Source organism: Daldinia caldariorum (genome assembly GCF_022478825.1).
Source record: "Daldinia caldariorum strain CBS 122874 unplaced genomic scaffold F4812scaffold_23, whole genome shotgun sequence".
NCBI lineage: Eukaryota > Fungi > Ascomycota > Sordariomycetes > Xylariales > Hypoxylaceae > Daldinia > Daldinia caldariorum.
In genome coordinates, this window is record NW_025953059.1 from 39,532 (window position 1) to 67,028 (window position 27,497).

The following is a 27,497-nucleotide window of genomic DNA, read 5'->3' on the forward strand; positions in this document are numbered from 1 at the left end:
CTACCTTCCATCCTAGCGACTTAGCATCATTGTGCCTCCTACCTATTCTATTCAACTCTCACTCTCTCTCACTCTCACTCTCTCTCTTTCTTTATCTTCATATTCGAATTCCACTCTTTCTCCTCCTCGCCTCCAAGTATCTCCTACCCATCTTATGCCGCTGCGGTAGAACCGTGGACTAGACACATTAGGTACCTGATAGGTAGGTCGGTAAGATACTGGGCGCGCGTCTGTAGACTGACAGACAGACAGACAAACGCACAGACAGAGGGAGGGAGGATTTCCCTCTATGCATAGCGCTCATACGCTTGCTACCTAGCTCATCTGTTCCGCTTTTACAAGTTGGCGATTATGATTGGTATTAATTGGTACCTAAGGTTAGGTACCTACCTTAGGTAACCCTAGAAGTTATATCCGGCGCCGTCCCGTACCCCCCCGTCCGTTGATGAATGCTTCGCTTGCTTCCAGAAAGCAGAATGAAAAAAAGAAGATGATGGATGATTTTAACGACGAAGGTTCGTAACCCATGAATCATTTTTGAAAACTGCTATCTACCTGATCCGCATTTTTGTCTTCGCTGCCTGTTATCCTTAACAATGCCGCCGAGGGGTATAGGCCAGAGTATACCCAAAAAAAGAGAAGTCCATTTTTGATTAGATAAAAGGCCAGGTACCTGTTCTGGAAGAAGTAGGTAGTATTATAGGGGCAGGGAGATAGGGGAAATCCAAGGACAGACGTCTTAATAGGCATCTATTCATCTCCATCCCACAGCCACCGACACGAGTAATTAGTACAAAACTGATAGCAATCAACCCTAATTTTTCCACTTTGCATATCAGGTCGAGGCTGATGCGAGCGCAGGTTTCTTAGCATCTGGCTGTTCTGAACTCGCGTTTCCAGGCCCTTCGTCCAAATTCCTCTTTTGACCGGCAATTTGGTCAACTACACCTGCACTGGGTGGTGCAGGACTGCATATATCGGGTACTGGCGCAGGTGCGGATATAGGTGTTGGCGCAGGTGGTGCAGACGCGGGTGCGGGTGCAGGCGTAGCGACCTTGGTAGGTAGCTCTGGTTGTCCAGTGGCCCCATTGCTACTGACAGATCTATCCTCCCGCATTCCCTTCTGCCCGATTTGATCAACGACACCTGCACTGGGTGGTGCTGGAGTGGACATGTTAGGTGTGGGGGGTTTAACCGGCTCCGGTCTATCCGTAGCTCCTTGGCTGTGATTGAACGAATCATCGTGTGGTCGCTTCTGCCCTGCTATTTGGTCGACGACACCTGCGCTAGGCGGCGCCGGACTTGAAACATTATGCATTGGCGCTGCTGGTGCACTCGGACTCGGTAAACTTGTTGTAGTTATTGACTCCTTCCGTATAATAGAAGGCCGAGAAATAGAATTTACCCCTGGACGCGAGATACCCATTGGAGTCGGACGTTGGATTGAGACACCGGGTCGAGGAACTGATGATGCTGACCTTGCATTAGTTGCCGAACCGGTTTGTGAATTCACACTTGGTGTTGTTGCTTGACCAGTTTGACTTGTTCCGGTTGTAGGAGTAGGGGGTTGGGTTGGAGCCGGTGATGCGGATGGAGCTTGTCGTGGAGTCTGTTGTGGAAGTTGAGTTGTGCTCGAAGGTGGAGGCTGTACCTGGAGGTTATGCGCCCTGCGTGCGTCCGCAATTATTTGCGTAACAGACTTGACCATTAATCTGTCTGCCTCTTCCCAGCCTGGAATCGGTCCAGTATTCGGTAAACCTTGGGCTCGGTTAATAGCTAAGTCCACGATAGCTTCCGCCTGTTCTGTCTTCTTCTTAAGAGCGACAACCATGGTGCCCCTGAAGTTCCTGATTCTACGTTGTATCTCAGCTTCAAGCGTAGTCGCGGGTGCTGGGCTTGGCGTGGGTGCGCTCGGAGTTGGCGTTGACTTTGTAGCGTTCGGCAACGCCGAGGCTGGAGCTGGAGAAGCAGATGTCGCCTGCTGTGGCTGCGACGGCTGCTGCTGCTGCTGCTGCTGCTGCTGCTGCTGTCGCTTCGCTTGCATTTCGGTAATCATATTGTGCACCGCATTATACAGCGTCTTTTCGACAGATTCAAACCCATGAGGTACACTTGTTTGGACCGGCAATCCTCGCGCACGATTTATGGACGAATCAATGATTTGAGTAGCATGAGGTGTCTGCTTCGAAATCACATTCAACATGTTTGCCCTAAACTGAGCAATGGCTCTCTCGATTTCTGGTGATAGTGGTGACCGAACAGTGCTCTCAGGTGTACTTGATACCTGTTGCGGTTGTTGATGCTGCGATGAGGGCTGCGATACTGGTTGTTGCACTGTAGCTGCAGGTGGGAGCGCCTGAGAGTTTTGCACTGCAGGTGCCTCTGATTTGATGAGAATATTAGTTTGGGGGGCTGGTTTCGCGTAAGGTGAGCTGTAAGTACTTTGTTGGGCGTTATTGGCTTGTCTGGCGAGATACCCGGGAGGTAATTGCGCAGGCGCGGGAGTCTGCGCCGAGTAAACTGGTTGGACGATTGGTTGAGAAGGTTGTGCTGAAAGGGGCTGAGGTTGGTTTGTAGAAGGGTGGTATCCTGTTGGCATGTGCTTCGTATCATTGGTATAAGGTGACACGTTATGACCGTAGTTGTAGCTGCCCGCAGGTAGGTAGGAACCGTTTTGGTAATACTGCGTTGATAAATGCGAGTGAAGATGAGCTGACCCAAGCTGTCGATCTGGAGAGCTTGCTTTGCGCTTCTTTCCAGCATCAAGCTCAACGCCGGGAACACGGGACCACAGTCCAGTTCCTTCAGCCTTCTTAAAAGCTTCGTTTCCGATCAAGTTATGCCGGACACTACTTTCCCATCCCTTCGTTTCAGCAGAGAAGTAGAACCACGGATATTTTGACATAATCCTCTTGTAGATTTGTTTCAAGGTTAGACCGTCAGGAGGTCCATTTGTGAGAGCCTCATCAATCAGGACACCATAATTCTTAGTAGGCTTCTGTAATTGCTCTTCAGTGAAGTCCTCCTTTCGAAGCTCCAAAGGTGGCGACTTCGGTCGGACCTTCTTCTCCTTCTTTTCCCTCGTCCTTCTCTCTACATCAGAGCCTTCTTCGCCTTCTTCCTTTGGCCTTCGTTTGTTGTACTTCCTCTTCTCTTGCTTCTCTCCATCTTCGGGCATAGGGTTCTTCCTAGGTCGACCTACTGGCCGTTTGATCTTCTCATTTTGTATTTGTGGGTCTTGAGGAATGGTCTTCTTCGAAGTTTCTTGCATCTGTTTCTTAAGCAGTCGTCGTTCCCTCTTTGACATTATCCCATCCTTGGGCGGCCGTCCTGGACCACGCCGCTTCGGCATTTCAGGATTCATAAGCTGGGACTGGGACATATCCTGAACCCCAGAGGAGTTGAGCATGGAAATATTCGACTCATCTATTTCGTCCGATTGTAGTTCGGTCATTTCTTGATCGTCACCTTCCTCGCCTTCAACGTCGCCTTCGTTTTCACCTTCACCTTCACCTTCACCTTCACCTTCACCTTCACCTTCACCATCGCCATCGCCATCGCCATCGCCATCGTCTTCTCCTTCCCCACCACCATCAGACCCGAGCGCAGGCGTCGGTACATTCTCGATCTCCGATAACTCTTCGCTCGTATCCCGGAAGTTCTCATGATCTGAATGCTCAAAGTCGAAGCTCATCTCTTTACCCCCAACCGACATGCGTTTACTCGATACCTCCTCCTCGTGATACTCCTCGCCACCAGTCTTACCTAGTTGAACACCGTTAACGATGAAGGTAAATTCGACATCTTTGATTTGAAGTCGGTCTCCGCTTCTAAGGGTAACTGGATCGTCGAGACCGTAATGTGTGTCATCACAGAAAAAGCCGTTCTTGTGTAGGGCAATCGCTTCAAATACGCCTCTCTTTTCATTAAATTCAATCTTAAGGTGCTGTCTCGATATACCGCGAGTCTTGCTTGCAATATCCGGCCCAGGAGAATGAATACCCACGAAGGGGATGTGAGTGGGTGACGGTTGTAAGGTGCCTAGATCTACGGCAGCGGCTCCGGGGGTATGGGAAACATATTGCCTATTGGATTTGACATGGTCACTTTGAGCGTCGTCGTCACCACCACCGTTATGAGACCTATTCGCAGAACTTGGGCGACGCTTCTTCACGGGCCGCACATTATCCTCACCATCCGACTCGGGACCTAGCATTCCACCTTCCTCACTCACGTAGGATTTACTAAACTTCCCACGGTCGAAGTGGAGGGGTGCTGGGGGAGGTAGCCCATTTCTTGCATTCTCTTCCACTTTGCGCCTGTAGTTTAATTCCCTCTTCTCATCCCTCCTGGCTTGGTCCATAGCCCGTTGGTCGCGACCAATAATGACAGCGTAGGTGGTCATCTGAAAGACACTGTCGGCAAATTCTATCCTAGCAAAGGATTCCAGTTTCTGGCTGGCACTAGTCGACATGTGGTCGCCGCTTGTTGTTACAGCATCACTTTCCTGAGGAGGTAATGAGGCTTGTAAAGAGACCTCCGAAGGAGCTACTATAGAGGGACCTTGGTTCTGGAACAGCGCAGAACTCGCCTGGGACAGGTTCATTATATAGGCGTTAGGCTGTACCGTGCCCTGAGTATGTCGCAAACTAGATGACATATTTCGAGACGAGTAGTCCATGCTTGTAGGTTCGGGGTCGGTAGTCGCGACGGCTTCCACTTGGCTGCGCGATCGTCGAGCATTATCCGGTATTCGAGTTCGGTCAAATTTCATAGGAAAGGTTTCTGTAGCCATGCCTAGGTTGGCAGAGGCTAGATGAACGGCCGAGGAGGGTTCGGAGGCGCCATTCGTAGCTGGTAGAGACCCAGTAGAGATATCGGGAACATCATCGTTATCGCCAATGTTTACTTGGGTCGCGGCAGGAGTAGAAAGGGGGGAGACAGTAGGAGGCGAGGGCATTGAATGGATCTCTTGATTTTCATCGCGGTATGTATCTTGATGAGTAGAAAAAGATGTCGGCGCATTCGCATCGGCGGCAGTGGTACTGGTATTGGTAGTGGCAGCAGGTGCGGGATCTGGATCGGCTGCGGGCGGCACGCTTGGCGGCGGAGAGCCATGTACTACTGGCTGGTGACCAGGATGGGCCACGGCAGCTATGGACGAAGTCATCGCTGTTGAATTGAATACAGCTCCTTCGTCTATTGCGTGCCAGTTTGAGTTTTTGCTGGGGGGAAGGAAAATGTTATGGAGAAGTCGAAGGTGGGTTGGGTGTAGGTAAGAGGTACTGTACTGCCAGTAGGAGAGAACGGGATTTGTTGTGACCGCCTTCCCGCAACGTAAAAAAAAATATACTATGTACCAGATCAAATCTTCTGATTTGATTCAATGATTTAACCCCGCCAAGCGTTTTTTTTTTTTGCAGCCACTAATAGCAGACACTAACGGCCACTAATATCCACTAGCCAAAGTTGTCCAGCTGTGATTGGTTGGTTCAGGTTAAACTAATCGGACGCTTTTAACAACTGCTGCTACATACCTACCTGTATCTATGTTGGTTAGGCTTGCCTGGGCTGCCAGCTTCTGCAGACTGCAAACAGACTGCACCTTTTTTGCTTCTCCTCGACGCTATAGCCAATTGCGCTCGATTTTGCAGCTGGGTTGTCTCCGTCTTCACACGGTCAACTATCACGAAACTAATGAGTGCGGATGCCCAAACTTTACTGCTCGATCGTGTGGTTTAGGCTCGAAGGCGCATTGAAGCCAGGTTAGGTTATAATGCATTAGGTACCTAGGTATGTAGAAGGATGAGATCAAAGTCAAGTAATCACAAGACTAGGTAAGTTCATATTCGCATTGGAGACGCAAAGTACCTAAGTTTTGGGTAGCTTCAAAGCATGCACGTCACTACTAGTAAAACACTACGAACCTTGAAAAAACATGGCATAGTCCAGAATATCCATTTAATATGTATCTAAGCTAGGTACCTTAGGTAGGTAAACTATTGCATTCTCAATTTTGAATCATACATCCGCCTCAAGCATGCAGTAGCGGCCGTCTTTCACTCGACAGCCCATCTCCCCTTTTCTCTACCCAATCCGCAAGTTTATAGGCCCAGTAACAAAACATCCCAGCGACAAAGCCGACGGCATCATTCTTAAAGGCCAGGATCCCCGCCGTAGTCATGAGCATAACAGTCCACCTCTCAGACCTCTCCTGGTCCGAGATATCCCTATGCTTCCTCGGTTGGTCCTGATCTACTGACGACTCCCATAGATCCGAGGCGCCGTGGTTCAAGCTTTGGCCCACCTTCGCCAACTCCAGGCCGGCGGCGACGACCATAATACCCAGAAGGCTTTTCGGAAATTCCTTGAGGAGATCTAGCAACGTCTCGCCGAAGACGACGCCGAGTATCATTTTAAACAAGCCTAGAAGAATGATACTGGAACCGCTCCGCGCGCCGAACCTGTATTGAGCCGCAAGACCCCCGGCCCCGTGACAGACGGGCATAGCGCCGAACCAACACCCCAAGAGGTTCATACTGGCGACGCTGATGCCGAGGGCAGTGACGCTAGGCCCCGGTAGATCGGGCAGCAGGTCTGCTGCGAGAGCGCTGGCGGCAATAATCGAATTCAACGTCGTAAGCGGCAGCTGCGCGACGCCCATACCGATAGCATCCGCACTCCACCATGGGAGCGCAAACCACGGGTGCCAAACCTCGAAATGCGGTAGGTAACGAGAGCTCATCACGACAGATATGATAGCGAGGGTCAAGCCCGTCACAAAGATTACCAGGGCGTATGGGAACCAAGACGCTCTCTGAGTAAGTATTAGTAGTAAGAAGGCAGCTATAGACCAGACCAGGTTGTCGAGAGCGAAAGTCCAATGATGGATGAAGGGCTGGAGCAACGAGGTACCCGCCGAGATGACGAGAGAGAGTCCGGCACCAAATTGGATGCCCTTAACTACGGGGATAGGTATTAAGCGCGTGACCCAGTGCAATAGACCTGTAATGCTCAGGAACAATACGATGATAGCTACCACGCTGCCTGCTGCTACCGTTTCGGGCTCCGAGGCGCGAGAGGCTATGGCAGCTGCTGCGATAGCTTTCATGGGCTGTACAGGTAAGGGGATACCGAATACTACGCCGGTTACGAGGTTAAAGAAGCCGGAAAACACGAGCGTAGTAGATAGTGAGATGGAGCCATTGACCGCGAGGGTGATCATTAAAGGTAGGAGGGTACCTAAATCGCCTAACGCGCCCGATATCTCAGCGAGCGGCGAGTCGCGTAGAGTCGCGACATTGTTGCGATGAAACAGCTTGATGTTGGAAAGCAGAGCCATGAGTGTATTGTTTGTTGACTTGGAGATCTTATCGAGCCCGTTTGCAAGAAGATATCAGGATGAGAAATCGATAAGATCTCAGCTGCAACTACGGTTTCCGTCAACACGGAAATACCTTGCAATTGCAACTCCGCAGCTTTCTTCGGGGCTACCCGAGACATGGGACCCCCCCCTTCCCAAGACTTTTGCTTCTTCTTGTAACGCATCCGAATGTTCGACATGTGCTACCTTAGATATGTATGTAATTAATTACATATTGCATAATATTACGGTACCTAGGTACCTTATATGAGACAAAGTTCAAAGTTCAAAGTTAGTATTGATTAAAGTTTGACAAGTTCGATATCTAAAAATATGTGTAGTTGAAATACACTTTTAAAGTATTACTACGCTGGATACATATTACACAGGGCTGACAGGTCATTTTAGAACTGATGAGTTATACAGTTTTTCAATACATAGGAGGTACCCTACCTAGTATAAGGTACACTTGTATATAATATACACTGGTGCAGCTTTTCAAGTGATTTTACTCAGCTTTCTCCACTAGTAGCGCTAGTAGAAGAGTCCCTAAAAACAAGTTACAAAGGATTTAATTTTTTTTTTCTTGCAACCTCGGTAACAAGCGACCCGGTATGATCTTGACGGTGGAGTTAGCTTTGTCAGAGACAACCTTAGGTACTCAGCGAATTATAGAATGGGCGTAACAACGGGAACTGAGTATTCCACCACGGGTTACATCACTAATCCGGCAAATAGCTGTCCACTCGCGAGACTTACAACATCCACCCTTAGTTACATAGTACATCGCTACCAATGATTTAGTCACGATTTGCTTTCCTAAAAGCGAATGACGCTAATAAGTAGTCAAGTACAATTATGTATAGTGTATAGTACCTGTGTAGGATAACTGTATAAGATCCACGTGTTTATGTAGAATGCCGTCACGACTACTTGAAACATAAACCTTGAAACAAGGAGATTGTGGGGTTTCCAACGATATGACGGCTATTAGTAATGACAAAAAAAAAAAAAAAAAAAGATAGCCCGTATTTCCAAGCCTCTTTAGGTTAAAGAGAACCGGGGAACTCGCTGTCGAACCGAACGGGAAGATCGCAGTGGGAAGGATCCATCGATCTTGGTAAAGCGCTCGGAAAGTCAGGGACCCGAAACATTAGACCTAAACATGGAAATCGATCGCATATTTTCCATCACTCGCCCCCCTCCCCCCTTTAAAATAAAAGGTACCTACCTACCTAGGTATGCTAGATATAATATTGTATATTTCTATATTCCCGTAAACCGCGCAAAAATCTTTCTTCTTGTCTTGTTAAAATTGTCTCTTATATACCTATGCATTAGCAACTTGTTTTTTTTGGCCGACCCTATTTGACGAAGTCTTTGCTGGCTTTGAGAATAGCTAGCTATTCAGGTTCTATTCAGGCAACTTAGATGCTCAAAATTCTTCCTTGGATATTTTATAGTACTTCCATCCACCACTTCGGCATAGTCGTACCCTAGATCTTGGTCCCCAAAGCGTAAAATCGTGTACTATTGCTACTACCTGTGTGCGGGTTGTATTGGTCTCGGACGCTACACCAAAAAAGTAAGTAGCAGGGAGGTCAATACAATTATCGTCATGCTTTCGACGTTATTACTGCTGCAGGTGGCTGCAATTTTATACTTCATATACAGTATAGTATCAGGACTCAGAAAGAATATTGCTGCCGCCAAACGAAGCGGACTCCCTTACTACATTGTTCGTAAGTTAACCAAATCCAGCTTTCTCTTTGTTATAGATCCTCTAACACTTCTCTGTTCTAGCCATTAGCCCGTGGAGCCGAATATGTCAAATATTTCATACATTCTGGATTCGTTTATTTAAACTTCTTCCACGTAAATACTGGGAAGATGTCGAGCAGTAAGCAGCTTAAAACAATCACCACCGCTATTACTTAGTAATCTAGATTCTAACCCACGCCGATATTAGCGTTTTGAATCCTAACTGGCAGTATATGCAGAACCATAGGATATTCTCCAAGCTCGGAGATACTTTCTTGGTTGTTTCGCCGGGGAGGATCATATGCTTCACAGAGAATGCCGAGGTAATTCATCAGATCACGTCCAAGCGAGAAGCGTTTCCGAAGCCAACTGAGTCCTATGGTATTCTCGCGCAGTATGGTGAGAACGTAGTGACGCTAGAAGGCGCCGCTTGGCGTATGCACCGCAAGATCACTTCGGCCTCGTTCAACGAGAGGAATGCCGCGTTGGTGTTCAAGGAATGCATCAGCCAGACACAAGGGTTGCTCAACCTCTGGCTAGGCCCGGACGGCCTAGGAAATAAAACATTCAAGACGCTCGAGCACGATACGGCATCCCTCATGCTCAACATTATCGCAAACATCGGATTTGGTCTCAAGATCCTCTGGCCCGGTGAGGAGTTTCCGCCTGATGCCGACCCAAGGTTAATCAAATACGGAACACGTGAGCCTCCTCCAGGACACACATTGAGCTTCGTAGAAGCATTGGCTCGTACTTTGAAATACCTCATCATCCTCTTGATCGCGCCGAAATGGATACTCAGGATTGTCCCCAACAAGCACGCAAAGAAGGCTTTAGAGGCGGAAGAGAATTTCTTAGGCTATCTGAACGAGTTCTTGCACGAAAAGATCGAAGACGTGCAGAAAGGAAATAAAGCAGAAGAAGGACTCGATATCATGGGCTCGTTGGTTCGTACGAGTTACGGAGATGTGGCAGCCGACGGATCAGCAAATAAGAAAGGAACCAATGTTGCACGACTAACAGACTCGGAAATAAGAGGAAATGCTTTTGTGAATATCGTAGCAGGACACGAGACTACAGCCAACATCCTTCATTTTACATTGGCCCATCTGGCTACTAGTCCTGCTTCCCAAAGGAGACTACAGCGGGATATCGACAACCTTATGGGAAATACGGACCCCGCGAAGTGGGATTACGAGGCATCTCTGAACCCTCTTCTTGGTTCGACGGTTGGTGCTGTTATCAATGAAACACTTCGTCTCTTGCCGCCTGTCGTGGATATCCCTAAGATGGTGTCTCCAGCGCAAGAGCAGTCCCTTAGCATAGATGGGGTAGGACACGTACTTCCTCGCGAAACATCAATTGGCCTGGTGGTCGTAGCCGCACAGCGCAATCCGAGATATTGGCCGACTAAGCCAAGCAAGATTAGCGGTGCCGAGACGGATATGGATGACTTCGTGCCGGAGCGATGGTTCCAGACAGACTCGGCGAAAAGCGGCAGCACCGCAATCGAGGGGGAGGACACGGAGGACTTTGGTGGTTACACCGGATCCGACACCAGCGCCCAGCTGTACCGGCCGCCGCGGGGTGCGTTCATCCCATTCTCGGACGGTGCACGGGCGTGCTTGGGCCGCCGCGTAGCGATCGTAGAGCTGGTCTCGGCATTGGCCGTCATCTTCCAGAAATACAGCATCGAGCTCGCGGTGGACGAGTGGGCGAGCGACGAGAAGGTAGCGGAGATGAGCCACGACGAAAAGGCCAGCTTGTACAAAGTGGCGCAAGAGAAGTCTAGGGAAACGATAAAAGAAGCTAGAAGCTACATCACGCTGAAACTGCATGGGGATAAGTGCATCCCCGTCAGGTTGGTTAAGAGGGGCAGTGAGAGATTTGCCAACTGGGTCGATTCATGATACGTGTAAGAGGGAAGAGCTCTACTATATATATATATCTCTCTCATATGATGTGTTCATATGAGAGCATCTCTAGGACATTATAAATCATATATATATACGGAATGAGACATAGTACGAAGAAAGACAAATAACTCCTGAGAATTTTCTGTTGACACTATCCAAAGGACAACAACGCCCACGAAGCTCAAAATACATATACCCACTGTCCTACAAACCAGACATGGTCCAGGGTATTAAAAAGAAAAGACAATATTGACACGTTCGACGGCTCCAATTTTTGAAAAATTCGAACATCTCTAGAACGTGGCAAAGCGTTTTTGATTGATTCGAACCTGGTCTCCACATGGAGTAGACAAGTAAAATGGGACGATGACACCTTGACCTAGCTTGACATAGCAAATAGCAAATCACGATCTTGGATTTCCCAATCGGGGTACCGCGCATCGATGGTCCCCGTCCCGCCCGTTTTGCTGTTGTTAACGTACTATGTATTGTGCATGTACGTATTAGCCTGTTAGCTTAGCTGAGGAGGTTACTAAAACCTGGTCTAAAACCTGGAAAACTTTAGGTATTGTTAGGTTAGGTACTTGCCAGCAAGCAGATCCTAGGTGGGTAGCACCTCCCAGGGCAAAAGATAGCTGGGTACCTAACCTGTAGTATAAGGTCAGGCAGGCTGGCAGGCTGGAAAAGTAGCAACTTCCACATTAGCAGATTTATTAGGTACGTGTAGCATTATGTTATAGACCTGGCGCTCCCGCACCTGCACGTCAACAGACGAGTCAAAATAAGAAAACATAAACAACCCAGTCCACCAGTCCACCACCGCATCACCGCGGCAAGTCCTCCCTGTTTTTTTCCTTTCCCTCTTAAGCCTCCCACCAGCCCGCGTAAGGTACCTACAATCTCATTACCTATCTGTCATATCAATCTATCATCATCACCACCACCACCGCCATCATCAATACAAGCCTCATCTTACCAACTTTTCCCAATCCTGGCTACGTCACCGACCACCACCATCACCATCACCACCAACAACAACGACAACTTTTAACTAATCTCTTTTTCTTAAAAGAATTATTGCATCTTAATCGCCTACCCTACGCGACAACCGCTTATATCAATTCCCCGCGAAGCTCCAAGCTCCAAGCCTATAACGCAACAATGTCCGGTGCAAATAGTTGGCTGCAGAGGCAGCGAAAGACTGATTTGATTGAGCTTGCCCAACACACGGGTCTCAGAAAGTATGTACTACATCTTATTCAGAATGCCCAATTACCAATCCCTTAATTTATTCCTAATTCAAAGAAATGCATGCACCTTACATCACTACGTCCCGTCCCATCCCATCCCGTCCCGTTCCTCTGGAATGCGGGATGACGAGATAACATTTATCGGCCCCACGCGCCGAACTTGAGACAAGAAGAAACCACATGGCTAACTCGTTTTCTCTTTGTTTGCGCAAAAATAGTTTCGAGTCCTTAAGGAAACCTGAGCTCGAGCTTGCCCTCGACGAATACCTGGCCGAGAACTCATCAGCCTTCTCGTCCGACCCTAAGCTCGCCGGTTACTACTCTAGCCGCGCCCGAACTACCGGCTCTCCAGTCAAGAGGGATGCTCCTGATGGCGTCGTAGAAAGGCTGAAGGTCGCCAAACGACGAGTAACTAAAACTGCCGAGGAGATCATTGCTCCCGAGTAAGTCGCATCGCGATTCATAACAGGCCGTATTTGGCTTATTTCGATAATCAAAACCGTTTACATCTACTAACTCCAACTCGTAGGTCTGATGATGAGCCTAACAGCCCTGCCGCCGCTCTCGCACGTACTCCTGGTCGTGCCCTCTCTCTTGCAAGCCGCATTCCACTCCCTGCAACTCCTGCAGACGTTGCCGAAGCTGTCGACCGCTCCACCGTTGCTGTCAGGACGCACGTCGTGTCTCTATATAAGGAGTCTGGGATCACAGAAGCAACCCACGCGACGCGCGAGAGCCTGTCGACCGTGACTTCGGTGCTCTGCGCCATCTCCGCATTTGAGCTCTATTTCTTACGTCCTGAGATTTTGGCCGACCGATACGCGTTCACTGTCCCCGCCATCTCTTTCCTCGGAACTAAGGATTTCCCAGTTTTTGTCCCTGACATGTTCCTGCTCTTGACCTCGTCTTTCTGGTCTCCCGCGCTTCTATGGGCTTTCACGAGCGCTATTCTGCCTAGCATTGCCGGCTACTTCTTCAACCTTACAATCAACTCTAACCACGGTCGCCCTAGTCGCCGCTCGCACACACCGGAATCGGTAGTGGACCCGTTGACTTTTAGTATTGCCAAGGCTCTGATCTCTTACGTGGTCTATGGCCAAGGTATCACATTTGGTGGCTGGATAGACGAAACTTCCATCGCCCGCATCAACACGGCTATACACGGCGGCTATAGGGGTATCCTGACCGGCACTGCCATCACCGCCGTCTTGAGCATCTATGACGCGATACTAAGGAAGTAGAGGAAGATGCACTCAATTCAACTATTGGAGACTATGACAGTCGAAGATTCCCGAACTCAACCCTACTTCTTGTTACTATACAACGCTCGCTCCCAGTCTTATCCTCTCAAATACCGCCTCTACCAGGTTGGTTACCTACTTCAAATTTCTCATCCGGGTCCTGGAGGCTGGTGGCGTTCTGCGGCGTTTGGCTCCCTTTTGTCTTACACCCCAATACCAGCTTGATTTCCAACTCCCTCTTAATGTACCTACCCTAACCTTATCTACCCCTACCCACCGCTATTCCATTATGCCGCTTTCCTCCTCCTCCCCCAAAACAGCCGGAGTACATCCGACTGGCTCCCCTTCTCCCCCAGGTCGAGCCAAAAGTCAGGATTAACCCTGTCTGACAATTATAGACTGGACTAGGTATCAATCGTCACGGATGTCCGGGTTAACGACAAGGACGTCTTTATATTTTTTTACGTTTTGGTTTATCCAGTTCCGCGTCGAATCAGACTCTTGCAATAAGTTCCATGGGCTCTCGCGATGCGCGGTCGTACTTGTTGGCTGACTCGACTTGTTTTTGTTTATACTATGAAGTATTTTGATGCTGGCTGCCTACCCCCTCCCATTGTGGGATTAGTTGGGTAGTCATTCTCTGTATTTCTTGTTTATAAGGTATATATCTATACTTCCACCGTTCTGGTTATTTTCAAGAGAGGGCAAGGAAGAGGAACTCGGATGGTCGGGTTCGGGTTGGGTTGGGTTGGTATAGTGATATACTTTCTCGTGCATATATGCGTGTATGATGGGAGGCAAGGTCTACCTGTTTTCTTCTTCTTCTTTATCTCGTTACGTCTTCGGCGACGAGCCGAATAGACGGCGAGGTGGGGGTTCGAGGGACTGGACGGCTTTGCGATGGTGAGTGGATGGTGGATGGCGATTGTTCATGAGTCGATGAGGCGTTGGTTCGAGAGAAAGGCGGCAAGGTTCGCCGGATTGTTATTAGGTACAATAGGAATATATATTGCGGTTGCTTTTTTCCCGCTGTTCAAATCATGTCAATACTTACCTACCTATCTACGACGATGGCAAAGCTCATCTTGTATAAGAGCGAGCTAGATGTGAAACGAAAACGATCAACACGGTAACCTACCTACTAGATAGAACTATCCGTTTGGAGTAATAGGGGCATGTCTAAGAAAAGGTCCTTAACCTTACCTACCTACCTTTAAGAGAAACACAAGATATATATATAACTCAGCACTCAGGATGAGATATTTATTGTATGATATCACTCACTTACCTAAGTTACCAAGTCATATGTATCTTGACCTATATGATGCATTACCATATAGGCAATTCCTCAGTTCTCGACACTAGGTACCTAACCTATGTAGTATTCAGCTTTAATAGCCACGAATATATACATCTAGGTAGGTACCTACAGCTTCGTCTATTGTTCTCGTAATCTTCAGTTGCGCGAAATTGCTTAGCAAAATCATGAGTACGGTGGCATATTAATGGATTATAGAATACCTATCTGCTTAACAATCTTGAATGTCTCATTCATTATATGGACATATGCGGCAACTGAAACTGTCACTATCACTAAGGCAATTTTGTACATGCAATCACGAGAAGCTAGTTACATAGCAAAAGCTCTTTTTTTTTCTGATATTACATTATATACATACATGCGACAACGACAAATCTCCGCCATGCTAGACACTTAAACTCCGCGCCGTGTAGGATCTTCCAAGCTTTCTGGCCTCGACGATTGTAGGTTCGCGCAAATGGGACATGCTTAGTACTGGTGCTGTATGAATGTACAAAAAAATGGGCTTATACGCCGGACCCCAAGAAACAATGTGAATGGTCTTGCTCAAACGGGGTCGACTTCTTCTGCTCTTGGGCAAGAAGCCTGGTGCCATTGACGAAATGGTGACTGAAGTAGTGAAATTGAAAAACCGGACTCCTCATATGCGAACGCCCGTAAAATGCCGTTGCTCATGGTACCCTGTACCAGGCATGATGAATAGTTCTTCGTAGGTCTTTACCCCCTCTGGTGTCCTAATTCCGGCAACCCTCGTTCTATATTTCCGTTCGGTTGACTGTTGTCGTTCATCGATAAGTTCCTTTACTCTCACACAAAAGAAAACCGGTTCCCCTCGCATTATTATTAGTTTTACCCCTGCTCGGCAGGGTTTTCCCACTTAATGGGATGTACGAGCATGCTCCGTAGACATAGCCGGCCCGAGCTCTTCGGGTTCTCTTCCTCCTTCTGTCCGCCCCTCTTCGTACCTTCGCCAGCGCGTCCACCATTGTTACCTCTGCCATCCATCTGAGCATAACCAAGCCAGCGACGCCATAACAAACCGGCGAATTCACTATTGTAGTACCAGCTCGTCCCCTTGTGGTTATGCTCATTTACCAAGTCGAACGGAGAACCATGGCCGCCTGAAGTGTGGTCCCGACCACCATTGAAAGCCTTTTCAATCTCCTCTTGAGGCCAATTCCGATCCAAATAGACCGGGTGAGGGGCGTACACGGCCTTGAGACCATGGTGTAATGCCATAGAAGGCGGGAACATCTCGCTGAACATACTATGGTGCAGACGCCATGTTTCCTCATGCATTACTCTTAACAGACGACGCGATAATCGAGAAGCAGTTACAATGGCACACCTTCGGGGCGGCTTCTCATACTGCATGTCGTAACCAGTAACGTCGCCGGCAAAAACCCAACCAGAGTCCTCAACATCAAATAGCGGGTTGAGTGTGATTAGGTCCGCATCCTCCCCGACGCCGCATTTCGACATATCCGATCCACTCGAACAGCCTGACGGCAAGAAGATATCTCCTTGTTGGAGGCCGGATTTGCCAGTGAATACTACTGGCCCTAGGATCGGCCGTTTCCCAGACTGCTTAGTTTCATGGCGGACGAGCTCCGTGAAATTTTCCCAGCTACCGTGAAGTCCAGGGATATAATACTTGCTTGCTCGTTCCCACATGCCTTCTCGGCTCTGCGCAGCGCCCCACTTGCCAAGCCTGTCGAATAATTCGTAGTACGACCCAGTCCAGCGCATATCCATCTCCCAGTTCCAGAAATGTGCATATTCAGGATGCATCATCGCAAAATGCTGGAGCGGCATGTGCGCAGATCGGTAAACTCCATGAATATCACCATTGGACGGGTTTTCGAAGGTATCGCCGAAGTTACCGGGATAGTACAACTTCATCTGAGCCTCGGACCAGAGAGTACATAGCCCATGGAACTCGGGAGGAACATTGACATCGAGAATATTCTGGACCGTGGCAGGATCCGCCCAAATGGGTGCATTGTTGTCACGAACATGTAAGAGAAAATGAACGTCATACTCGCCACCAGACCTCAGGCTGAGTTCATTGATCATGGCACGGAAATTGAGCAGAGCATGACTTGTCCACTGAAAGCCGACGTAAGTTCGCACGACAATAGCGATGCGATCCAGTCTCTTGCGACCAGCTTGTGCTAGTTCGAAATCTCTAGTTTCGTTACCAGTGAAGAAGCGGTCTTCATTCGCCGCGTAACAACGTTCTTGAGCTGAGGCCCAATCAATATTTTCATAGTTGATCTTCCCAGTCTTCTCCCAAATAACCTCGTTACCTTCGTGCTCGGTATCAAGAGCTTCGCCTGTTCCACCAGACTTTAAGTCATAACCAAGACCATACGGTCCATATCGACCAAAACGATCGAAGCAGACATCCTCTCGTAAGCCTAAAAGATCGTAAGATCCTATCGCTGGCTTAGGTTGACCTTGAGGGACACCGCTGTACGCATACAGATCCGGAGCGGGAATCTTGTCATCCTCATCAATGTAGCAGCGTTTCACAGGAACATAAGTCTTCTGATACTCGTCGGAATCATAGTCAGGATGAGGACGATATACACTAGGCTTGGGCGGTTTAGAATGGTGGACAGTTGGTGAAGGACTAGAACCCTTGCCAGTAGACGATACTTCAGGGTACTCCGGCTTGTAGTCTGAGAACGATACAAGTGACCTTAGGCCATTATAATAGCCATCCAGACTAAATTCATTAAATTAGTGAACAGGTTCTTCAACTTCCGTATGCAAAGTTTTTGCATGTTACTTACTGCTTGTACTTAAGCCAGTGAGGACTGTTGGCATTATCTTCCGTTTCCTCCTGATTTTCCTCCTCTGGCTCTTCGTCCACCTTCTCTTCTTCTTCTTTATGCTCTTCTTGCGTTTGCGTCTCCTCGGTTGGCTTCTCCTCTTCTTCTACCGGTTCCTCCTGTATATGACTCTCAACGCGGCTGTCTTGTGTCTGTAAGACTATGTTGTCGGTGATCTGAGGAGCTTCAATGACCCCATTTCTACCCCCATGCACAAGATCAAGTACATCCCGCGATCTTTCAGTTAGGCCAGGATTGAAGAAGACATAGGTCAAGAAGCCGATGGTAAGGAAAGTCCATATAACTACTCTCCGATAGAGACAGTGGCCGAGTAGAGCTTTGACTCTGAACTTAGGCTGTGGTTTCGTGGATACTGGTAGATAGGCTTCGCTTTTTCGGGCCATGAAGCTGGGAAACGAACCCGACTTCCGGGACACATAATCCGACACCCTACCCATATTCCGTATGACGAGTTTGAGGATCAGAGATCTCAGGAAATATCAATGCTCAGCATCGAAAATGTTAAGCTTCCAGCTTAGCACATTAATGGACCGAGTTTCCAAATTTTTCCTTTCTTGCGCAACGTCTGTTCAGCTGTAAGTGCTAAACAGCAACGTTTTGGGAATTATCGATGTTATCGTGGACGAAGGGTACCGAAGACCCAGCGAGGTTGCTTAAACACTTATCCTTTGCGAAAGACGTCGCACTCTAGGAGTAAGTATGCTCGAAACCAACTGAATGCAAACACAGAAGCTGCAGAAGTGATAAAGGCTGTACAGCTGGAGGCAACAGGTTGCGACAAGTTACAAGTGGATAGAAAAAAAACGATTCAAATTTGAACTATCGAGTGAGTGAATGAAAAGAACAGTGTGGTATAATAGGATAGGGGAAAGAAAAAAGAGTGATCTTCCCAAATAGAGAGCGTATTGCGATTGGTAGGTTGTTAGGAATGGTGAAGTCGGCGTGAGAGAGTGGTGTTGCAGTTGTCGAAGTATGATGAAACACGCCGCTTCGAGAGTGATTGGATGGAGGGAAAAGTTTATAAGTTAAGGCAACAAAGCAGAAGAATTTTAGAATAGGGAAGTGGAAATCTGGAAAGAAAATAAAACGGCAGTCGTTGTCGGGCTATAGGTTTGCTTTGGCTACCTTTGGCAGTTGCCAGCTGTAAAGGCAAGGACGGGGCTTCCGCTATGAGAACAATGTACCTTCTACTGTACCGCCGCACCTCACACCTTGTAAAAGAAAAAGGGGAAGGTGAGACTTGGGACTTGGGACGTCGATCTTTCTTAGGATTATCTTTTTCTCTTTTGTTCTGATTGAATTTCAGAAAAACGTCGATCGAATGTGGGCACAGCTGAATAGACTACAAATACAAATGCAAATACAAATACAGTATAATGAAAAACCTGGTACATGTGTGATACATATGAATTTCGAGGTAACTATAATTTTCCAACGTCTGAATCGGGTCGTATTTGGACAGTGATTCTGGACTGGGACCCCCAGTCAAGATCCCCGGGACTCCTAATCCAGTGCATCTAGTGTACATACGTAGAAACTTTTTCGGCTTCATCAAGGATATCAAGAATACCTACCAAGGATACCAAGGATTACCAAGGACACCAATGACACCAAGGATCCCACGTCCATACTGCACACCTAAGCCTTTTTTTTCTTTAAGAAATGATGTGCAGTGAGGTGGTATGACGAGTCCACAAGCGTGTAGCATTTGTACATACCCTTGGTCCGCATATAAGTCTTACCAAATAATCATCTTCAAGAACGAACAGGGCTAGGAACACCGCTAACGGAGACGTTAGAAACTTTAATCAGTGCTGTCTTCGTAACCCTGATGAAAAAAAAAAAATGGTTAGTGTATACACCTACCTCCTCTTTACAAAAGGATTATTATAGCAAAACATCTGACGATTCTTTTACTTATTTGCGAGTTGGTCTTTTTTTTTTCCTTAAAGTAGCGTCCCAGCTAAAAATGGAAGTATATATATGTACCTCCCTCTATTGCTATAGATGACTGATGAGGCTCCATTACCAAGAACAGGAGTTCAACAGGTACAAATGTACAAATGTACAAATATACAGGGGTGCAGGACAATAGGGGTTACCGCTATCAAGACTTGTCAGGGCTTCTTATGCGGGTTAGTGGGGCCCAGCTCATGTCTCCCTTGTCCCCCATGTTTTATCATCGCGGCTAGCGTTACAGACAGTGGATTCTCATCAAATAACCTTCACCAATTTCATCATCAAGCACTTAGGGTAGGCCATCAGAAACGCGGATTGAAGGAAGGAGAGTTGCACTGCCTCTCCAGCCAGTCCCCAGTCAGTCGGTCCATTTACTACTATGTACTTGCTCTCGTTCCTCAGTTCATCTCCCGAATTCCTTGGAGATTATCCACTCGAGAGAGAGATAGCGTTATTTTATCCGTTTCAAAGAAGCCAAGATCTACGTCATTGCCATTAAAGCAATCTCTCTCTTTTTTATTTTTATTTCTTATTTTTCCGTCTTTTTTGTCTTTTTCACATGTTTAGATGCTTAGCATGCCCCTACCATTACCTGGTATGGTATAGCAACTGCTAGTGGCTAGAATTTTTCTTGTGTCACTGTCGGTGAGACATGAACGTACATGTACTACCTTTGATTGCATCATACCTATTCTTCAGTCGTGCAACCATTGTGTTAGCCTCAAGTTTTCAAGTTTGATAGCATTGTTACCCTAAAACTCTTCCCCACTTAGAGCTAACAAACCGGATGTTTTTTTCTTCTTCTTTCTTTTTCCATTAACTAGGTACCTAATCTACCTAGGTACCTGTTATTTTATTCTTCTCTTCTTTTCCTCCTTATACGATTGTCAACCATTATTAAATAGGTTACCACACATAAAAAAAAGAAAAAGGCGGTGCGAGGATTTGATAGAGCTTGTGAGGACAGAATAAACCCCCAACTACAGGAGCAGGGTCTAAGTATGTAACAATCGACATTATCGTGGGATTTGCTAAAATTGCACGGTAGCCAAGTCGAGTACCGACGATCTTCTTAGTTGGGGATGTTCCCGCTATTGCCAAGCAAATAATCAATCTGCCAGGGGAAATCAATCGCCAAGGACGCACAACGTGAGATCCGACTTGAAACGCGCATAACGGTAACGGTTCGACCGCTAAACTACTACTAATGTACCTAACCTGAACCTGACCTACAGAGGTAGTACACACCACTTTTTCCCACCACTGCCTAACTCGGGTTAGACCTGTACGACAACATCACCTTTTAAGGTGTGAGGCGCCCGTAGATATTTTGTCGCATGTACGATTTAGGGCAGAATGAATCCTTTTTTTAGGGGGTGGTTAATCTAGAAGAATTACTTCTAGAAGTGGCTTTTTTTACCATGTGCTAGGTTGATGACGCCTCACCCGTTTCTTGTCTTACCATACATTTCAACGTTCATACATCATGCATCTAATCTAAGTACGCTTACATCTTTTTTGCAACAGCCACATGCAATCAATTACAGCATAACAGACGAGAGATGAAATCCGACTCTTACCAAACATACGGCACAGATGCGGCCATATACACAAAACGGTAGTAATTTATTGGTAGGTATTTGCATACCTACCTACTTCGTACCTAAGGTATTGAAGCGTAGTTACGCATTTTAAAGTATACACATTTGGCCAATATAAGATATATGACGCGTGGGTTACTTTTTACTGCAAGTTAAGATAGACTTTGCATTCGTCACTCACCCCATAACCAACCCCAGCATAAGCCTATGAAATCATAAATGCTTAATCCTGAAAGGCTTCTAGAGTCTAGACAAGGCGTCTTGGCGCTTACTCTGGTGTCTGCGGCTTTCGTTGGTGGCTGACGAGTCGCTCGTCCCATGTAAACGTGCAATGATATTCCAAGGACGGGATTAACCTAACCAGACAGAGGACAACTTTGCGACCGGCAGCAACCAACCTGGCAACGAGCGTGTGGACGGGTCGAAGATGGTCAGCCGCCGCGGTTAGACCGAACATCAAACGGCGACGTCTGAACAGCTTAATTCGTCGCTTGTCGTCAATCTATCCGATGTGATTGATTCCTACAGGGAAATTAATGGCAGCTATCCGTTCCAGAGATCAGACCAACGGCCTCCAAGAGAGCTAGCTGTGCGCCGATCTTAAGGGAAAAAATAGAAGGAAAAAAAAAACTTGCAGCGCTTCGGTACCCGTCTGATCATGTCTGATCATGTTAGTGGTCCGTAAATTCCGGACCGGTGCCAAGGTGAAACGATATGTGTGCCGCATCCCGGAATGTTTCATGCACATGCAGACATATCGGGATGGATGTCAAGCAGACACTCGTTGTCAGCACTTTCTTTCTATTTATTTCTTTGGAGTTTGCGATACAATTAAGAAGAAAATCAATCATGTCCCGTGTAAAGCCGATTCGCAAAAAATACCTACCTTAGATAGGTAGTTAGAAGCGCTATCTTGGACAGCCAACTTATGATGTACAATCCAAATCACGTTTGGTGGTTAGGGAGGGAAATTGCAAGAGGTTCTACCCCAAGGTTAGAGCGAAACGTGTATGATCGATCATTCGCATGCTACTACCAAAAACAGATATGAAGCTTGCGTATATTGTAGTATGAGGTTTGCAGCTCCTAGCTATTTCGCTTACCTTCTACCAGTCGAATACGAGTAGCACTCCGTACGTCGATTGTACACGTTCTGCTGTACGATCGCGGCGAATTGTCACTGCTCTCTCTTGTCGCTTATTAGTTTGTAGAACTTCGCAATATTACTTGGTTATACTCTGCCCGACTCGTGGAAATATCAATGTGACAATGGCGCAATGCTGAGGGCTACAGCACTAGATAGATGTCTTCAGGAATCCTGTTGTGGTTGTCCGGAGATTGTAAGACGATGCCATTAGATTAGGTATGTACGCGACACCTTTTAACGACGTGAGACGTGAGCTTCTCGCCATGTACATACCAGATAGCTTGTGTAGTATAATAATAACAATAAACCTAAATTGATGAGTATATTGAACACCTACTCGCGAATTACTGCTGAGAAGCGGGAGGAACCGTACGTTGCTTATAACGGAAACGGGATCGTCGTCGTCTGACCCGAATAAGAATCAGCAAGCGCCATCTCGTATCCCTATACATATTCCTCAATCATTTCAACCTACCTTAGGTACCTAGATCGGAAAAGCCAGTCCAAGAACTCTCTTAATCGGTGAAAAAAAACTCTATTTTCGTAAAATTCATTCGCTATGCCTACGTATACCTACCTAACCTACTACCTACCACCTACTCATGCTGAGAATAGCACGCCCTTTTTTTTAAGTTAGATCTCTTCTTGTTCTTTTTCCTGCTCCGCCCCGCGCGTCGTCGTCAGCGGTTTTTGGTTACCCATGGTCTTCTTTCCGGCCTTTTCTTGCATATTATCATTACCACTATCTGATGTTTTCCCTGTAGTAGCTGCTGCTGCTGCTGCTCTTGCTCTCCTCCTCCTTCTGGCATTCATGTTCTGCCGCCATTGGTTGCCGCGTTTGATAGACACGAACACGCAGACGGTGCCTGCGAAGACAAACAACGCGCTGATGGTCGAGAACCACCCCACCCCGATGCCGTCGATGGCCGGGAGGACGACCGCCATGCCGGCGCAGCCGAACAGGTAGCGGATCGCGTAGTTGCCCGCAGTCACCTCGGCCCCGCGCCCCGGCATCACGTCCAGGCAGTACGTGTTCAGCGACGGGAAGGCGAACAGCTGCGACAGGCCCTGGAGGAACAGCACTAACACGGTCAGGGGGATCCCGCCGACGTCCTTCTCCACGCACCAGCCGTAGATCAGGACGCAGCCGGGGATCGCGACGCCCATGAACGGCAGGGCCGAGTACAGGCGGTCCTCGGGGATCCGCGTCCCGCGCTTCCGGATGTACTTCTTGACGACGTAGTCGGCGTACCGGCCGCCGACGAACGTGCCGAGGAGGTACCCGCACCCGGGCGCGAGGTAGAACAAGCCCCCTTGCATCGGGGTCGTCAGGTGGTACCGCGGGTTGAGCACGTAGCGGATGGGCGTGAGCAGGGAGTACATGTTCCAGACGAGGGAGGCGCTGGCGATGCCGGTGAGGAACAGGTTCGGGTACTCCCACAGTCGGATCACGCGCCAGGGGTTGATCATGGTGAGCAGGACCTTGACTTTGGCCGCCCCGCTGTAGCCCACCAGGTCGTCGATCTTCTTGTGGTAGATGGTCTCCGGAAGCAGGAAGTACGCCCCGACGGCCGCGGTCCCGGCTAAGCCCGTCTGCAGCCAGAAGATCACGCGCCAGGATGCATATGTGACGATGATCCCGCCGGTGAAGGGACCCAGAGCGGGTCCTACTAGTGTTCCGGTGAGGAACCAGCCTAGGGCCGTTGCGCGTTCCGTAGGCCGGTACATGTCTCTGTGTATTGGGTAAGTCATCTTTAGTCTCTCTTGCGTCATTTGTGGTTTAAGGATAAAGGAGTGATAGTAGTAATAGTAATAGTAGTAGTAGTACTAACCCAATGACGGATGCGCCGACTAAGATGAAGGAAGTGCCTTCGAACGCCGTCAGGAGACGGAACACGAAGAAGGCACCGAGATTTGGCGCTAACGCCGTGCCAATGCTACACCCAAGGAATCCTATAGCAGTTGTGAGGGTGATCTATTAAGGAGCGTTAGCTATTATCTACCACTACATAATGCTATTCATTCTACCGTGCTGTTAGGTAATGGAGGGTGTTCTTACTATTCTCCTGCCGTAGACCTGGCTCAGCGGTCCCCAGAAGATCGGCGACAAACCCATGAATAGCATATATATGGCGTTAACCAGGTTTACGATAGATCCGGTGGTGTTATATTCGGCCGCGACCTCGGGCGTGGCAGCCAATACTGATGTACTCGATATAGGCGCCAAGAAGGAGCAGAAGGACAGGACGAATACGATGATTAGCTTCCGGTGGGGCGGCAGCCGGTCGTATACCTCATCGGGGATCTCGACCACCGAGCTTATCGGCTCGACAGGCATGTCCGGGCCGAGGGAATGGTGTGTCGAGCACCGGTCAAGCTCCCCATTATCGGCGTCAGGCCGAGGCGCCGGCCGAATGGACTCTACTGTGCCTTCGGAGCGGGTTGAGGCGCTACTAGACGGTGGGCGGGAGGAGACGTCCGGGGCCTGGGCGCTATGGCCGACGGTCTTGGAGCTAGAGTTATTGGATTCGAACATTAGGAGGATCTTCGTTTAGTTATTAACTTTTATTAATATACTTTTCGTACTATTCGTGTCATCGTAGGCAAAAGAGATTAGTATTAAGGTGTTCACAACCAATTAGTAACAACAAATAGACTCAGTGAAGCCACATCTGTCTTTATTATAGGCTGTCCTGTCCAAAAATGAAACTGGACTTATCAAGCTATGGAAACTAGCTGACACAGAGAATAGTATATGAGAATGACTTCACTCGAAGCTGGCAAAGGGGGGAGGTCTTCCTATTTACACGAAGATCAGCCAATGGCCTGGACGGTAATCGGTAATAGGGGCAGCAAAACTCTGTTGGATTCCTGACGTCTTTTTTTCCTTTGTTGACATGGGCCCCTCTGCCCCGGAAGGCCACACGCCTGCCACGCCGAGAATCGGTGGGAACTTGGACCGAACTTGTCTCGTTAGGGCATGGCGATACGAGGCTAAATGACGGTTGGAGGTGGATACCAAACCGGCTGCAATGCCGAACGCGTTCCCCTATTGGTGCATTCCTGCAAGTTTGTTAATTTATTGGGTAGTTACTCTGAAAATTTGGAGCTTTTTGCCGAGAGGGATCCTGAGATAATGCCAACCCGATATGTTTAACCTCTGGAATAGGGAAGTCAACATGTGCTTGCGTGGAATTTTCTTTTTTTTCGCCATCGAGGAGTTAGCCGAGTTCTATAGCGGTGAGAGCCCGATCCGAAAATATTAGGTACTGACAAACACCAGGTAGTGTACGGTTTATAGCAGCTATAGGATATGTATGTGGGTAGCCCCGTAATGATGCCGTGGGCTTCCGATGGGAAAAACCAATAACGATGCTAGCACACAAGACTACTGGTAGTTGTGCGATAAGAAATCTTGAGACCATCCCTGCGCGATATGGACACAATATGGAAATTGGTCTATAATTGTATCTCCAAATCGGCGCTTATTCCCGGTGCAGCATAAGCTTATCCGACGCGGGATCGGCATGCTAAGTGCATAGACGAGTTTGTGGTCTCCGACTGCCGCTGCGATAGTCGCTCCGAAAGGGAGTCATTACGGCTTGATGACTTGTTTGACATGTGCTACGTACTATGTTATAGGTAAGAAGCCATGATAGATTAGTGACTTGTTACGGATGAATCCATCGTTACCAGGAACAATCATAGGCTTCGGAAGAGGGACCGTTAGATATACCGTATCCGGTCTGCTACATACGTAAGTGGGTTTTGGAGTGAGTAGAAGTTTGATGTTGTGGAGATCAAAGCGATATGCGAAAGTCTCTTTGTTCTCCAAAACATTGTGAAAAGATGACTTGATGGTTGTTTGCTTTTGTCTGGAATTTTTAGATGGAACACTTCAAAGTCTCATTGAAGTTTAGTCGGTGATGTGGCTGTGTGTGGGTGGCTAGAGGTATGCCTTGAATGAATCATGGCTGGTGCTTTAGGCGAGGAACATCGATGAGTGGATTAGGTACTCGAGGTACATAGGTACCTGATCAAAACCTAAGAACCCTTACGTAAGAACCTTTGACTAAACCCCCTCCATGCGAAATTAGCCGTGGTTTACCCAATCACGCACACATCTCAATTCAGCGCAAAAAATCGATTTGACTAGAGCTTTACGAAACATTCCGCAATATTCAACCCACCGACAACTTTCGACAGCGCAACACCCCCATAACCGCCGTCAAAATGGTACGTGAAATAAGGACTCTATATTCAATTCTTGTTAAGCAGGTATTGCATTGTTGAAAAGTCGCCCTCCCGCTAGCTAGGATAATATCATATTCGCGAAGGAGAAATTCTTAGGTCGAGCTTCATAGCGAAAATTACGGCATGAGACGAATAAACCCAACCAGCTAACAATGCCTTGACTCCTCCCATCAACCGATATTTTATCTTTTTAATGCGAACGATTATGGAGGGCGACGATGCTTTAATACCTCGTGGACGATGAGATGTTTCGAATTGGAAAATAATAATATTATATTATATTATTACGCGACAGTGGGCTGACGGGAAATTTCATCTAGGTCAACATTCCCAAGACCCGTAAGACCTACTGCAAAGGCAAGGAATGCCGAAAGCACACCCAGCACAAGGTCACCCAGTACAAGGCTGGCAAGGTATGTCTACCGTCTACCCTCGATTTCCTGGCGCCGAATCTTCCAGATCACGATCACGACGTCATAAACGATTGCCTCCTCAACTAGCTTCTAACATATATCATCCAGGCCTCTCGGTTCGCGCAAGGAAAGAGACGTTACGACCGAAAGCAATCCGGTTATGGTGGTCAGACCAAGCCTGTGTTCCACAAGAAGGCTAAGACAACGAAGAAGGTCGTGTTGAGATTGGAATGTGTTGCTTGCAAGACCAAGATGCAGCTGGCGTTGAAGCGATGCAAGCACTTCGAGCTTGGGTACGTTTCGACCGAGCATCTCTTATCTTTTATCGATGGGATCATACTAACAAGCTTCCAGTGGTGACAAGAAGACGAAGGGTGCCGCTCTGGTGTTCTAAACGCATTTCCTACTCGAGT

General features: G+C 47.9%; 6 protein-coding genes across 6 annotated transcripts; 3 read left to right on the forward strand and 3 right to left on the reverse strand.

Annotated features, from left to right (window-relative positions):
• Positions 1–835: 835 nt before the first annotated feature.
• F4812DRAFT_463185 (uncharacterized protein) lies at positions 836–7,342 on the reverse strand (the record flags this gene model as incomplete). Its single annotated transcript, XM_047938168.1, has 2 exons — positions 836–5,199; positions 6,064–7,342. 2 exons carry the CDS (start codon positions 7,340–7,342, stop codon positions 836–838), a joined length of 5,643 nt encoding a protein of 1,880 aa, XP_047786171.1.
• Positions 7,343–8,579: 1,237 nt separating this feature from the next.
• Positions 8,580–11,722, forward strand: F4812DRAFT_444757 (cytochrome P450). The gene is made up of 4 exons (XM_047935522.1): positions 8,580–9,105; positions 9,167–9,263; positions 9,333–11,645; positions 11,701–11,722. The coding sequence occupies exons 1-3, from the start codon at positions 8,982–8,984 to the stop codon at positions 11,032–11,034; spliced, it is 1,923 nt and encodes a 640-aa protein (XP_047786172.1). The 5' UTR covers positions 8,580–8,981; the 3' UTR covers positions 11,035–11,645; positions 11,701–11,722.
• Positions 11,723–11,869: 147 nt separating this feature from the next.
• Positions 11,870–13,981, forward strand: F4812DRAFT_224743 (uncharacterized protein). The gene is made up of 3 exons (XM_047930475.1): positions 11,870–12,281; positions 12,509–12,733; positions 12,820–13,981. The coding sequence occupies exons 1-3, from the start codon at positions 12,202–12,204 to the stop codon at positions 13,529–13,531; spliced, it is 1,017 nt and encodes a 338-aa protein (XP_047786173.1). The 5' UTR covers positions 11,870–12,201; the 3' UTR covers positions 13,532–13,981.
• Positions 13,982–15,701: 1,720 nt separating this feature from the next.
• On the reverse strand, positions 15,702–18,147 carry F4812DRAFT_453223 (uncharacterized protein; the record flags this gene model as incomplete). Its single annotated transcript, XM_047936451.1, has 3 exons — positions 15,702–17,583; positions 17,651–17,718; positions 17,905–18,147. 3 exons carry the CDS (start codon positions 18,145–18,147, stop codon positions 15,702–15,704), a joined length of 2,193 nt encoding a protein of 730 aa, XP_047786174.1.
• Positions 18,148–22,605: 4,458 nt separating this feature from the next.
• F4812DRAFT_224931 (MFS general substrate transporter) lies at positions 22,606–25,186 on the reverse strand. The gene is made up of 3 exons (XM_047930476.1): positions 24,477–25,186; positions 24,250–24,392; positions 22,606–24,149 (listed from the first exon to the last, which is right to left on the reverse strand). The coding sequence occupies exons 1-3, from the start codon at positions 24,951–24,953 to the stop codon at positions 23,051–23,053; spliced, it is 1,719 nt and encodes a 572-aa protein (XP_047786175.1). The 5' UTR covers positions 24,954–25,186; the 3' UTR covers positions 22,606–23,050.
• Positions 25,187–26,387: 1,201 nt separating this feature from the next.
• F4812DRAFT_463190 (zinc-binding ribosomal protein) lies at positions 26,388–27,478 on the forward strand (the record flags this gene model as incomplete). The annotated part of the gene is made up of 5 exons (XM_047938169.1): positions 26,388–26,394; positions 26,574–26,653; positions 26,992–27,084; positions 27,193–27,377; positions 27,439–27,478. The coding sequence occupies 5 exons, from the start codon at positions 26,388–26,390 to the stop codon at positions 27,476–27,478; spliced, it is 405 nt and encodes a 134-aa protein (XP_047786176.1).
• Between the last annotated feature and the right edge of the window lie 19 nt (positions 27,479–27,497).